Here is a 14,841-nt window from a genome sequence, read left to right on the forward strand (position 1 = left end):
GATTCACAGTGCACATTAATACTTTTCAAAAGTCCTATGGAAGAGAATCCTCTTGACTTTGTTGAACCCAGGGGTGACAAATAGCAACCAGTTGTCTATGCTTTGAGTCTGAAGGCTGTCCAGTGAGTTGAACCACAAGGACAGACACGACTTCTTCCCTGAACGTCCAGCTGTTGGCCTTCTGCGCCTTCAGCCCTTGTCATTCCTGCATTAATCCCTGCATGCAGGGTGAGGGAGCACTTCACTGGTCTTCTAGAGGCATGTTGGGGAGTAGGAGATTGCTGCGGTGGCATGTGGGGAGGGCAGTGACGGTGCAGAATCCAACCCATTAAGAGAGATGGGTAGATACGCCCTGCCAGCCCCTTGCTGCTCCAGCCATCCCACCAGGGCCCCGGGCACATGGGTAAAGAAGCCAACCTGTGTATCTAGCCCCAGCTGGTACCCTACTGCAGTGGCATGAGAGACCCAGGTGAGAGCCACCTAGCTGGAGCCAGGCAACAAAGATAAGCATTGTTTTAAGCTATGGGAGGGAGGGAGACAGGGAGGGAATAACTGTTTTATGATCATTAGAAAAAGACTGTCAACTTTCTAATAGTAACACTATGGTGGGAAGTCTCCTGACTCACAAATGCTTAATGATTTGCATCTGCCTGCTTAATAATATCCCATTTATTAGCTCAACAGATATTCACTGAGTACCTCATAGGGTTCCTTCCTGTGGATGAAGGGTTACTAAAACATTTCATGTCCTCGCTTTCACAGGGAACTTGTTGCAAGACGGATCATTATAAATCCAGCTACCCCTGTGCCCCAGTGCCACTCACACCTTGTCAGAAAAGAGAGGAAACCAAAAATAATAAACATTTGAACAACAAACAAAAAGGCATATAGCAACTCCAACAGGACCAGGTCTTAGATATTCCATCCAGGCCCGAGTTTTTGTTTTTTTGTTTTTAAATAACTAATTAGGTGAGGGAAGGTTTGAAACCAGAAATTGCCAAAGCCACCAGAAGCCACTCCAACATGAAACCAGATCTGGAGTTCAGCAGGGGAAGGACACGCCCAGGGTTGAGGTGATTCCAACAGGTTCCGTGGTCAGTTCCCAGCTGGAATGTCAACACTGTGTTGTGCGTGGCTGTGGCACTGACACACATGTCAGCTTTATTACTCTGGAAAAATTAGGAAGCCAGTTGCACATGTGGAAACACATCGCATTTCCAGGGTTGGCCAAAGAGCCTACAATAAACTACCTTACCATCTCTTTCTCTTTGTTGCTGTGATTTAAAATGTCCGCAAGTGTCATGGGACACCTTATCACAAATGTTAGTACAAACTCTAATCAGATGTAAGATTTCCCTCATCTGTTCATTCACAGATAGCAATGGGAACTTCACTTTCTAAGACTTGAGGAGCTTAAAAAGCTTCACTGAAACTCCTAATTGCAGAGATCCTGAAATGAGTTTGGTCTTTCAAAAATATTAACAAAAATAAATAATGTCAGGCAACTTGAAAATGAAATGCTTATTAAATCCTCTGGTCTCTGAAAGGGGGAAAGGGAATTAAGCTCCAATAGGGCAAGGAAGGTCACTACAGTGAGAACTTTTCGTCATGCTGAGAACTTGATAACTACTGTCTTATTCAGTACTCAGGTTTTAAATAAAACTGACATTCAGGACTTTCCTGGTGGGACAGTGGTTAAGAATCCACCTGCCAATGCAGGGGACATGGGTTCGAGCCCTGGTCCGGGAAGATCCCACATGCCGCAGAGCAACTAAGCCCGTGCACCACAACTACTGAGCCTGCACTCTAGAGCCCGCGAGCCACAACTACTGAGTCCACGTGCCACAACTACTGAAGCCTGCGCACGTAGAGCCCATGCTCCGCAACAAGAGAAGCCACCGCAATGAGAAGCCCGCACACCACAATGAAGAGTAGCCCCCGCTCACTGCAACTAGAGAAAGGCTGCACACAGCAACGAAGACCCAACGCAGCCAAAAATAAATAAATAGATTAATTAATTAATTAAAAAAAGAAAGAAAATGAGAGGTCCTGAAGGAGAGCGGAGGGGAAGGGGGGCATTCTAGGCAGAAGAATTAACACGGGAAACAACTCGGAGACCTAGCTGTACGGCTGGGCCTTGCTCCCTTGCCCTATTCTGTATGAAGTCTGGGGAGTTAAGATGCTCATCTTCTCCCAGTTCTGCAAATGCCAATGAAATGGTGAGAAGAGCTGATCCTCAGTCAGTGCCCAAGAGACTCATGGGTGAGAGACTCCCTGCCGACGGGGGCGGGGAATGAGACACATGTGAAGTCAGCCCTGGGAATGAACAAGATGGCAGCAGTTGTGGATTCTGCCCAACTCCACAGCACACCAAGCTCATTACGCCCTCCACTCACCAACACCCACTCCAACCATCATGCAGTAAATAAGATGAAATAATTACACCAGAGAACACCTGGTACACCCTGCGGCCAGTAACTTCCCAGCAGAAAGAGTTAGACTAAAACTTTAGGGAATATGACCACACTCATCTCAAGCACTTGGTTAGGAGAAGCAGTTATGCATTTGTTCCTGTCTCATGCACCATTACGTGGCACTCTGGCCCAGAAAAAGAAACTCACACTTCCCTCATGGAAATCAGGACCACTAATTGCCACCCATGTCATTCACCAGTTAGTGGTACTGAAGCAGGCAGCCTCTGCAGCCCAAGGTTCATGCAATCTTCTTTTGGCCTCAGATGGAGAAACAACACTCCGCAAAGGCCCCACAAACCTAGACGCAGACAAACTGCAGGAGAGGAAATGGCTGGATACTCGAGAAAAATAGAAGCCAAAGAATAATGACAAGAAAATAAAAATGATCAGGGGAAAAGGATGTAAAAAAGGAATGAAAGAGAGGTGGGAAAGAGAGAAGGCCTCATCATAAAGGGTGTAGCTTATACCCCCCCACCAGCTTTTTGGGGTTTTTTTGGTCAGCTGTAGTCTGGGTCATTCATTACTTTGCTCCCTCTTTTAACATCGCTGATGTGCAAGACATCCTTTAGACAGTGTTTGGACCCTTGAGAGAAGGCAGCAAGATGGCAGAGCACAGAGGACCAGCTCTCATGAAGCATGGAGAGAAGGCGCATCTGGAGGCAGGCAGGGTACAAGGACAGCACCCCTGTCCAGCTTTCTCCACTTTGAAAGAAAGAAAGAAGGGAAAAATCTCTTTCTGCAAGCAGAGCTATCCTCTGGACAAACTAGCTTGTTGAACAATCCCCTGGGCTCCTGAGAAAACAATTTTGCTGCTTTCTCACCCCTGCGCCCACTTCCACGCCACCTTGATACAGAGGAATGTACACGTGCACCTGGGACACCAGACAGCGCGTCAGGACACACTGATGGGACTTCACATCTCCATCCTGGGGTTTTCATTGTAGTTTAAACAAAGCGCATCTGTGCTTCCCATGATAAAAATTTAACAGTATATAGACTAGGTGAAATCTTGGGCCACTTACCTGTGATACATTTGGGTTTCATGCTTTTATATCAGAAGCAGGTATAAAAAGTATTGAAATAGATGTTTTTAGTGTTCAGAGACATACTGAAGAAGGAGCGATACGGGAAGTGCTTATGCTGCCACACATTTTTCAAGCCTTTCTTTAAAAACAGTCAATCTGCTGGGGAAAGTAGCATCTCATCAAATGCACCAGGCATGTTTTTGATTTTTACATTTCTATCTCAGAGTTGGATTTTAAAGAGCTGCTAACACCTCATGGGAAAGTTTGCAAATTTGTTTTTCCACATGCCCTCTGGACCCACATTTGAGTGCTGTGGGTGTTCTCACTGTTCTGTCCCTTTGAGTCTTCTTAGTAGAGAATTTAGCGCCCCCGGCTGCCCTGACACCCAGAGGCAGGCCCGAGAGACACAGGCTCTGCGCCGCCTACAGAGAGTTCATCGAAGCTAAAGTGGGCAGGTTTGGTGAGAAAAAATACCAAAGCCCCTTTTCTCCTGAACTCCTTTCAAGCAAGGGCTTCCTCAGCTGGAAGTAAATACCCTACAGCGTTTCCCAAAAGGGCTCTGTGAACCGTCTGCGGGCTTTTAAGACTTCAAAGTGGTCTTCTGTGAACCACCTGCAGAGCCAACCACTGCGGAAGGTGTTCGGCAAATAAACAGGTGACACATTTGATATTCTGACCGATCTGACATGAATCTGAAGAGTATCAAAGACATGATTCTCCCACCAAAAAACTCTCTTTGGACGTACCGCTCCCACACAGGTCAGTGAAGGGGAAAACACACCCAACGGCCAGAAACCAGGGACAGCACTGACCCGAGGGCAGCCCGGGCCCAGGCCTGGGTTTCCGAGGGGACCACACACCCAACCAGCGCAGAAGAGGGAAGCACCTCTCCTCAGACTCTGCTGACACGGGACTTACCGTTCTCCATCCAGTTATGCTGAGCGAGGTGGTACTTCTCTTACCTTGTATCTCTTCTTACATCCAGGAACCGGGCAGGCAAAAGGCTTCTCCTCCCCTCCGTTCATGCACATGGAGCTGAGGATGGCCTCAGAGCTGATGGCGCTCTCCGTGGTCCAGGACTCGTCGCTGTCCGACTCCTCATAGTCCACCTCCTCCTCGTCGTACTCACTACCTGTGGGGCCAGAGGAGAAGCGCAAGGGCTGTTGGGAGCGTGCCCACAGGCTCGCTCCGCACGGCGGGCGCTCCCACTGCCCCGGGAGAGGGCATCCAGGCACCCAGGGGCTGCAAGTGCATCTAGTCCCCGGGACAGTCCTGGGGGGAGCGTATCTGCCTTCCCACCGCAGGGATCAGGGAGAGGGCTTCCCAGCGACTCATGGCGAGGAATTAGCTCTGCAAGAACTTGGACTCAATATTCTGCGGCCAAGGTGATTGACTGCAAAGGTGCTGGGAAGGCTAAAACCAAAAATAACCAACTACGACAGACACACCCCTGCCCCAACACACACACACACACACACGATATGCCTGACATTACAATGGACAGAATTCTGTCCCCTTAGTTTTATGCTTTATTGGCATGGTAAATACAAAAATCTGTAGGAGGGGGTTACATTTTACACTTACTAGGTATTTACACTTAGGTGGGAATGAATTTCAGATCTTTTTCTTTATAAGCTGAGCTGGGAAGACCATGAAGAAATTTAGAACTAAAAGGGTGTGGTTACCCCAAGCTAGGGAGCAGGGGGACAGAAATGCCCAGCGCTCTGAGGGCACAATGTCATCATCATCATCAGAATGCAGGTCCAGCTCGAGGAAGACCAAACGATTCCCTACCGCACCTGTCCTCAGGGAATGGCACCTGCCTTTCAGCTACACAAAACCCTCCCTGGGAGGGAGGGCTGAGCCATCGCAGCAGACAGCTCAGACAGACGAGGGGATTCCCTTGTATCCTGGTTAAGAGCTCCGCTCAGAACTGAATTAAAAATCTGCTCTGCTGACTTCTGCCCTGGACGGCAGGGATGGAGAACCACTTCAACAAGCAGCCCCTCTTTGCTCTTTTTTTAACGAGGTCCACAGCCGTTTATTTGGAGCTTTTGCACAATATAACCCTGAAGGACATAATTCTACAGATCATAAACAGTGTAAAATAATATGTTGACAAGTCCTAATGCATTTACAAGCCCCATGGAATAAACAGGAATTACAGCACAACGTCAATAAGAATTATATGGTAGCAATTACAGTTGTGAAATTCATCCCCCAGGTGTGAGGCTAAATTGCACCCGGGGCCCGCCTGGGTGCTCCATGGGCTCCCCCTGCTACATCAATTATTTCAACACCAGATATTGGCACTTTTATTGGGTTTCCTTTTAATAGGCATTAATAAGATTGTTTGAAGAGCCAGTTGAGCCAGGAACAAGGACGCCAGCATCTGAGGCGAACACTTAAAAGGATCCAGGAAGGAAGGAAGGGACGTCAAGGTGCATGAGTGCCTCGTATGGTTCAGGCACACTGGCTGCATCAGCTCATTTAATCCTCTGGTGACCCTGTGAGGTGGGGTGTCACTTTCGGACACGTGGGGAGATGAGCCCTGCGAGGCTCAAGAGCTGACGCGTTCTCAATTAGCTAGTGAGGGGGTCACCTTTTCCCACGTTGCCTCCCGGCCTCCAGTGCCGGCAGCGCCCTGGGGGTGGGGTGTGTCCCTCTCAACCTCCACGTCGCTGGGCCTCCACCATCTCCCGCTCAGGATTCAAAGCAGCCTGCTTTGAAGCCTGTTTAGAAACTCAGGCGGTACGGAAAAAACAATTCGACAAAAATGAGGCTCTGGAATTCAGTGTGGGTTTCAGTAAGCCCCGCTGCGCTTGGCTGGAGCCCCCAGAGACAAGAGACCCAGCTGGGAAGTGCTCGTAGGACACAGCACGGGGGTACTGCTCTGCCGCATCCCTGAGTCGGTCCATGAGCAAATCTCGAAACCTGTTTCTAAGGGCACTGTTTAGGACGTTTTACTCTTAAACAAATGCCACATGCTGGTGTCCTTTAAATTGCTTGTTAGAAAACTATAAATACTATTTCGCAAAGCTCTTCCACCAGGACTTGAGAAAGTGAGAATGACTAATTTACCCATCTAATTGAGCTAATTTGTTAACCTGAATACCAAGAATCACACAACATTTACAACTGGGGGCAGGGCGAAAGCCTCAGGCCAACCGAGGGCTTAATGAAGCCCAGCAGAAGATAAAACTTCAAAACTCTTTGGGATCAAAAGGGGCCAGGCCTGGGGGGGCTAATGCTGAGGACACACTCGCCTGGAAGCCATGCCGCATCCAGTCCCAAGTGGGGCAGGTAGGAGGACCACATGATCTACTGCCCATGTCAGGAAGCCCTTGCTTCCTGAAAGCCAGCACGGGGACAACAGGCTTACAAAATGGGGCCACACACACACACATCCTCGTCATCGGCACACCACAAGGTCCTTTGGGTGCTTTGTGAAACTATCTCCCCTGGATGGGGATCGAGAAGGATCTGTTTCTACTTAGTTCTGTCCTATAACAAAGCCGAGCAAGGCCCAACCCTGGGTTCATGCCTTGGCTAGACATTGTCAGCTGAGTGACCGACCTACTTGGCCTCTACTTTCTCTTCTGTGAAATGGGGGGAAAAATCTCTTCCTTACAGTTTAATTTAAGGATTAGAATTAATGTCTATAAAGCACCTGGCACAGGAGGACCTGCACATAGTAAGTGCTCAAAAAAACAGAAGACAGTATAATACCATTTTTGTAATAATACTATTTATAACATTACATGTAAAATAATACTATTTTTAGAAAGGCCTGTTGCAAAACCAAACAAAAAATAAGGTAATTCTGATAGGTTTGGGCATCTCCACCAGAAAAAATACAAGAGGGATTCCATAACAAGAGAGGTGCTGTGCTGGCTGAGGACTGTTCGTGCAGATGCATCTACAGGGGCCAAGCTGGGAGCCCAGGCTGGGAGCCCGTGTGAGCCCTGGTGCTGCCACCGACAAACTGTGTGATCCCAGGCAAGTGATGTTACCTCTCTGAGTTTTAGAGTCCTCATCTGTAAAATGGGCTGATAATACTACTACCTCTTAAGGTTGTTGTGAGGGGCAATTGAGTTCCTGTTTTTAAAAGTATTTAGAACAATGATGCACGGTAAGCATTAAAGAAGCATTTGGTAAATAAATAGGCAAAAGGTCACGTGAGCAGTTTATTTCATCCACTGTTCCCTCGCTTTCTCTTGAGGGTACTCACTTTTTAAAAACAGGAGTGGGGGGCATCTACTGTTGCTTGTGTTCCTGTACCCCAAGTGCTACCCTGTCATCAAACAGGAGAAATGTCGCCGGCTGTGAGGCGGGCCCTGCAGCCAGAGGGCATCCTGCAGGTACGGGGGTTGCTATTGTCCCAGAAAGCCACACGAGCTCAGACGCTGGCATCCACTTGGTGCTCATGTCTGGAAAACTTGCCAGCAGGGCCTGCAGTGTCCTGAAGAAAACATCCGAGGCCCCGACACCTACTGCTCTTAGTCTCGTTTCACACATCTTTGAACCCTACGAAATGCTAACCTGAAATGAGTTATGGCTTTAGTTCAGAAACATGTGGGCCAACCCTCTCCGCTTTGTTTTATTCATGTCCTCATGCCTTTCGAAGGAGAAAAGTCAACCCCAACCTGGTTCATTTTCAATCTCTGCTTCACCTGCCATCTCAAAACTAACTTCTGAACGAAGGGATCTGCAGCGCTTGCCAGCCCTCTGCTAGAGAATTCCGCCCCCTGCCCCCCATTTAGGGAAAGCAGGATGGAGCAAGGCTGACTCTCCCAGCAGGGGTCTCCCAGCTCTTTGATCCTCTCCTACATCCCGGTCAGTAAGAAACTGTGGGCACTGCCCCCCCGAGGGGGAGCGTGTGTGAATATACTGATTATAAATGACATGCATGTACTAACATATCACTATATAAAACAGATATGCAAATAAAAGGATGAGGATGAAATAGTTGAATAAATATATATATTAATATGAGAAGTATTTTCCTTAGTAAGTGTAAAGATTTCGTATCTCCTTCCTCCACCTCATAGATTGTCTTGTGCACCCACTTTGGAGCCCACTGCCCTGCAGACCAGCTGGAGGGGTCAAACGGGTCCCATCACAGCCAGCTTTGAGGCTATCAGATACGATGAGCCTTTGGATTGTTCCAGGGGAGAGGTATGGGGTGTTAAGGAATGGATACGCTCATTCATTCACCCTGATCCTGAGTTAATGGGTGACCTCTGAGGCCCCGTGTGAGCCCCAGCCTGTCAGCCCATCAGAGCGGGTGCTGGGCTCCAGCCACCAGACAGAGGGAGGACGCGGAATCAATTCAAGCTTCTGGTTCTGAGCGCCCATCACCCAGAATCCATAAAATGTTAATTGCCACATCAGTTTCTGAAGAAGAAAATTATAAAAAGTACTTCCTCTGTGTAAAAGAGGAAAAAGACCCCCAAACACCCTACCTGTAGTTGTAAGTAACTGGGGCAGGGAGGTGGGAGGAAAGTATGGGAATCACAAGAAGAATTTATCCCCCTGGGGCCCAGAACAGGTGTCTGGGGACAGGCTGGCAGGTGTCCTCCTAGCAAGCAGGGTTGGGGAACATTGAGTCGGTGAGTCAGAATTTTGCAACTAGAAGGAGAGGTGCTCAGCGGTCTATCCGGGCGGGCTGCCTTTCTCCAGGGCTACTGGCTGGGGATTCTAGCAGGGAAAGACGACGTTGTGGTGAGTACAGGTTCATCTCCATCTCTCCCCTCTTCTCTCCACCTCCCACCCTTCCCTTCCTGCAAGTCAACCCTAAGCCCTGGCAACTGAAAGGGACAAGCGCTCAAACACGAAACAGAAAACTTGCTGTACGCCAACGCCTCCTCCCCACACTGACCGTCTTGAAGAGTCCAGAGGAGAGCATTCTCACAACTAAAGAGAAAGCCTGAAGGCCTTAATTAAGAAAAGCAGATGAAAACCCCATGGACGTGGCTTCTTTAGAGCGACGGTGGCGGGTTCTGTGGCTTCTACAAGTGCCACCCTTTCCTCTGGGTTGTGGCACCTGGGGAGGCTGTCAGCACAGGGACACAAACTGTAAAGACATTGCCCTTGTATTTTAAAACAAAGATTGACTGACTGGGTCAGATTTCTAACTTGGATGAACTTGTTCTCTTAGAAGACAGAATACCTTCAAAGATCTGCATCTCAAGGACACGAAGGACAGAGGGCTGGGATGCTGGATGAACTTCCAGTAGGGATTTACAATGGGGATTCAGCCAAGCAATTATTTTGTTAGGATGGTTGATATTTTTGCTGATGCTCTGGTTACAAAGTCCCATAGCTTTGAGGTTCTGCCCAACCTTAGTTCTCCCGTAAGCCCTGTTATTTTTACTGCACTAATGGGCACAATATGAAGATTTGAGGAATGCACAAAGGCATGATAGCCAAAATGCCTGTTTTTTTTTTTATCTGGCCTCCTTTTGCTTTAAATCATTTGCTACTTAAATTCTGGCACTTAATTCTCCATCTAACCTGACCTGTGCCTACTTGGATTTTTTTTTTTTTCTGGCTGCGTTGGGTCTTTGTTGCTGCACGCGAGCTTTCTCTAGTTGTGGTGCGCGGGCTTCTCATTGCAGTGGCTTCTCTTGTTGTGGAGCACGGGCTCAGTAGTTGTGGCTCGCGGGCTCTAGAGCGCAGGCTCAGTAGCTGTGGCGCACGGGCTTGGTTGCTCCACGGCATGTGGGATCTTCCCAGACCAGGGCTCGAACCCGTGTTCCCTGCATTGGCAGGCGGATTCTTAACCACTGCGCCACCAGGAAGTCCCAACTTGCATTTTTTTAAAAAATAAAAATTGTAGCTGCCTAAGAGCGAGCAAATTTTGCTTTACACATGCATTTCTGGAAGCAGAAGGGGTTGGGAGATCCCTCTGCCATTTAGGTGGTGGTGGTGGTGGGGTGGCTCCTGTGAGCCTGGCATGGGGAGAGGCGTTTTCCATGGAACCTGAGGTTCAGGAGGTGAGGAACGTGCCCAAGGTCATCCAGCTAGATACAGGCAGGCTGGACTGGTACTTGGGTCTTCAGTTTCAAAGTTTGTGCTTCTTTGATTTATTTTCAAACGGAATATCCCTGATCGAGGGAGATAAAGATTTGACACACAGAGCAAAGCCCTGGAGGTGCTGGGGAGGAGGGAGTCCCAGCCACATGTGGGGCGGGCGTGTGAGCGTGTGGGAAGCACAGGGCTAGCCTCGTACAGTCAGGGGTGGACCCTGCCCTCCTGGGTGGTGGCCGTCTAGTGTTCCAAAGAAAAGCTCCATGAGTTGATTTTTTTCAGGCTCTTCTTAGTCTTAGTCACTAAGCAATTTTAAAATGACTTTCACCAAGGTTAGAGTTTCTACAAGAAAATGTCACTTCACCTTGCATGGTCACATGTAGGAATTGGCAGGCACTAATTTTTCTCAGGTTGAATTTTCCACTGTCATCCTCCACGGCTGCACAGTCCCCATCGTGGGGGCCTGAGGCAGGCAGGACAGTGGCTAAGGGAAGTGCCTTTGGGTGGGCCCAAGAGCTCAGGCCAGCATTTCAGTGTGGGAAATGAGCCAACCTAGTAGGTAGGATTTCATAGGGCAGGACTATGAAAGGTTCTACAGGACTGCCGAAAGATTCCTCCCGGTTGTCAGCCAAGGAAGTAAAAATCAGAACTGGTTTCATGAATCACATGAAAAGACAAGGGGGTCCAGAGTCCGTGTACACACGTACATCCATATCTACCCACCGGGACGAGCCCACTTCATGGCCCAGGAGCCAGCTGAGTGTCTTCGTCAAGCTCACCCTCACTTGCCACAAGGGCCATTTCAAACCTTGTTCACCCCCTCCAGCTTCTACCCACCGCCTCTGTCCTCTGCTCACCTCTTTACTCTGTGAAGATGGCCCTGACCTATTTTAGTGCCTAAAGTGTTCTCGTTCTTTGTATTCATAAACAAAGTGACACACAGATGGATAAAAATAAGTCAGCCTTTTCCAGAAACCCAATATGCCACATTTTTCTTTCCACACAGATCATTAATATTCATGCAAAAGTGATAACTGCAGTGACAGCAAATTCAAACTCTCCTGGGGTGTCAAACTCTGGCAAGGACATTAGCAAAGAGCTGCCTTTCTGCCTTACGGACTTATCACTATAAATTAGCTTTAATTGGTACTGACCCACTTTATACGAGCTGAAGCAACAACAATCTAAATGAACTGGCAATGTGTGATTACGACGGAAGACTCACTATTGCCTCTGAGGACCATCACCAAGTATCAAAACTTCTTGACCTCCTAGCTCCTGGCCTTTGCTCATTCCTAGAATGTCATTCTCCCCTGTCCCCTCCTTAACTGTAGAACTGGTCCTGGTTCTCCAAGTCAGAAGTAATGCCTCCCTCACAGGACTGAACACTTTCTAATGTATTAGGAGGCTCTTGGTCATTACCTTTGGTAATGACCACAGTGCCCAGGGCAGTGCTTGTACTTAAGGAGCCAACAGACATGTGTTTGTTGAATGAATGAATGAGGGAATACACTTCACAGACTCTAGTGGTAGAAAGGGAGCCAAGATTACACAGTCTCCACTCTTGGCCTCCTACGGTCTTAAACAAAGAAAAGTAAATTAGATGATCTCAGTTGCCTGCTTAAAACCCTCCAACGGCTTCTCACAGCAAGGAGTAGCCCCACGCCCTGTGGTGACCTTACTCCATATCGCAGTTGCTTGGATCTTTACTATCTGGAGGACTTTTTTTTTTTTTTTAATAAGAAAACTTAACAACTACTTGTGCAGTTGACCCTTGAACAACATGGGTTTGAACTTCATGGGTCCACTTATATGCAGACTTTTTTTCAATAGTACATAGTACTACACGATCCTTGGCTAGTTGAATCCATGGATATGGAGGAACTGTGGACATGAAGGGCCAACTAAATTATACTCAGATTTTTGACTGCGTGGAGGGTTAGCGCCTCTAACACCGTCCCCGCGCACACACACACCAGTTTTCAACAGTCAGTTGTATTTGGTTTAGTGCTAAATTTTTACACCTATAAACCTATCTAACAAACATTTCTAAATATTCAGATGCTATTAAATAAATAAAAACATTATCTAAAAATAGACTGCACTTACACATTTAAGGGTTGGTTACAAACTTAGATTCTACACATTTCAACAAAATGATGACAATTTACCATTTAAGTAGATAAGCTTAATATCTTAAAAACAGACAAATCATACAAATGATCACAGTGACCACAAAACATACATTTAACCTATTACACAAGTTGGCCTTACAGATTTATTTCTTCATTATTTCCATCCTTAGGTTTGGCCTTCTTGGGGTACAAGAATCTGATGACTAAAAGAAACGGGAGCTGATGTCGGCCAGTGGAAGATAAGGGTTCCAAGTTATTGACCAACTGACCCTTGGCGAGGACCATCAGGGCAAGATGATGCAAGAGTGAGTCTGCATTTCCTGGGCTGGATGCCTAGGTCTTCTTTACTCAAGGTTTGCTTGTTCCACAACAGGATTTTTAAAGCCCCTGTCTTTCTTGCCACTTGATGTCTTCAGTATAATTCCCAGGCCTGTTGGAGAACTCACCTCCCAGGGGACCAGGGATTCCCTGCCGGCCACACGGCTCCTTCCCCCATCTGGCAAGCCACTCCCACTCAGGACCTCTTCCCACTTGTTTGGGACCAGGGTGTTAGCTGGTCTTTCCTACTCTTGCCGCAGTTGCTACTTTTCCTGCAACTATAAGGCTTACTCACAATTCCCTGCCAATCTGCTAACGGAGGTGGGGAAAAAGAACACCTATATTTTATAGACAGACATCTACTTCAACACAACCCCTACCTATGCCGACGCTCCCAGTTTTGCTGTAGCAAAATTTACAGAAATATAAATGCACACTATTATTTTCACTGTCCTTGTATTATAGCTATTTTTGGGCATACTTTATATTAATTTCCCCATGTTAAGTACCATTTTGGACTCATTGATTTTCACCGATTCAATTAATTAATTACTATTAATGGTAATTAATAGTATGATTAATTAATCATACTAACTTGGCCCGCAGAAGCCCCCTTTGGCCATGCCTCCCGGCACGTGGGATCCTAGTTCCCTGACCAGGGATCGAACCCGTGTCCCCTGCAGTGGAAGCGTCGAGTTTTAACCACTGGATCGCCAGGGAAGTCCCTCCATTATCATTTTTTAATGAAAAATTTCTTCTCTTTAATCAAAGCCATCATTGTACACAGTAAAAAAGATAGATCTATGAGGCTATAATGAAAAGAGGAGCCCTCTGTCTGGCCCGTTCCCCCTCTCCACTCCCCCATGGCAACCAGTTACAAGTCTTTTACCTGGATTTACTCCCCATTGCTAAATAGCATGCCTCTATTGCTATTTTCTGATGTTCAGTTTTGGGTATCTATTGACCTCCCTATGCAAGATAAGAATTCTGATCTTTCACGTATTTCCCAACCCTCCTTCCATCCTCCCCCTCCTCCTAGCAGAATTTCATTATAATATTTGATTTCATTGTCATTCAATGTTTGCATTCTTATGACACCAGGCCATGTAGCGAACTAGGATCACACTGTTGTCGTCCTTGCAGTTAATAAACAGCATAGCCATAGGCCGTCTGGCTGTTGCCATCTTTCTCACCTGCATCCTTCTCCTCTTCTCAGCATCGTCATCGTCATAAGGGCAGCTGACACTTACCTGGGGCTCACCACGTGCCGGGCACAGTTCTAAGCGCTGTGCGTCTATTAACTCATTTAAACCTCACAACGGCCCTATGAGGTTGGTACCTAGTACGTACGGTATCTTCATTTTACATAAAACGGGGGCTCAGAGAGGCAGAGTGCCTCGTCTGAGGTCACAAAGCTCTTCCATGGCAGAGCAAGGGTTCTAATCTGGCCGTCTGGCTCTAGAGCTTGCCTTCCTAACTGGTCCATGGTCCTGCTAACTTGAATTCATCCCCAGCTCCGGAAGTGTAACTCTCTCAGTACGTTCAAACCCGTCAGGTGTCTGGCTTTATCCCCCTTTACTTCTCGCGCCCCCTCTCCCCCCACCCCTTCCGGGCTCCTTCTCCTGTTGCCGCCCGCCTCCCAGGCCTGCTGTACAGCTGTCACCCGGCATCCGCGCCCCCTTCCTCCCCACCACCAGGACCTCCCTTTGCCTCTCCCGATGGAGGGGGTCCCTTTTTCATGGATTCCATGTCTTTCCCTTTCTTTGTTTACTTCTTGCTGGGGTCACGGGAGGTGAAATGTCGACTCCTTGGCCTGTGTGAAAATGTTTCTTCTACCCTCACACTTGACGGTAGCCT

General features: G+C 47.7%; 1 protein-coding gene across 5 annotated transcripts in view; it reads right to left on the reverse strand.

The window, feature by feature from the left end:
- JAZF1 (JAZF zinc finger 1) overlaps positions 1-14,841 on the reverse strand; it is a 343,755-nt gene that overhangs the window by 3,713 nt on the left and 325,201 nt on the right. For all 5 annotated transcript variants that reach the window (XM_082398031.1, XM_082398030.1, XM_082398029.1 and 2 more), the window contains one exon: positions 4,462-4,631. In XM_082398031.1, the coding sequence (XP_082254157.1) occupies positions 4,462-4,631 (170 nt within the window). The remainder of the gene's footprint in view (positions 1-4,461; positions 4,632-14,841) is intronic.

The sequence above is a fragment of the Balaenoptera borealis genome (assembly GCF_965194805.1).
Source record: "Balaenoptera borealis genome assembly, chromosome: 7".
NCBI classification, from domain to species: Eukaryota; Metazoa; Chordata; class Mammalia; order Artiodactyla; family Balaenopteridae; genus Balaenoptera; species Balaenoptera borealis.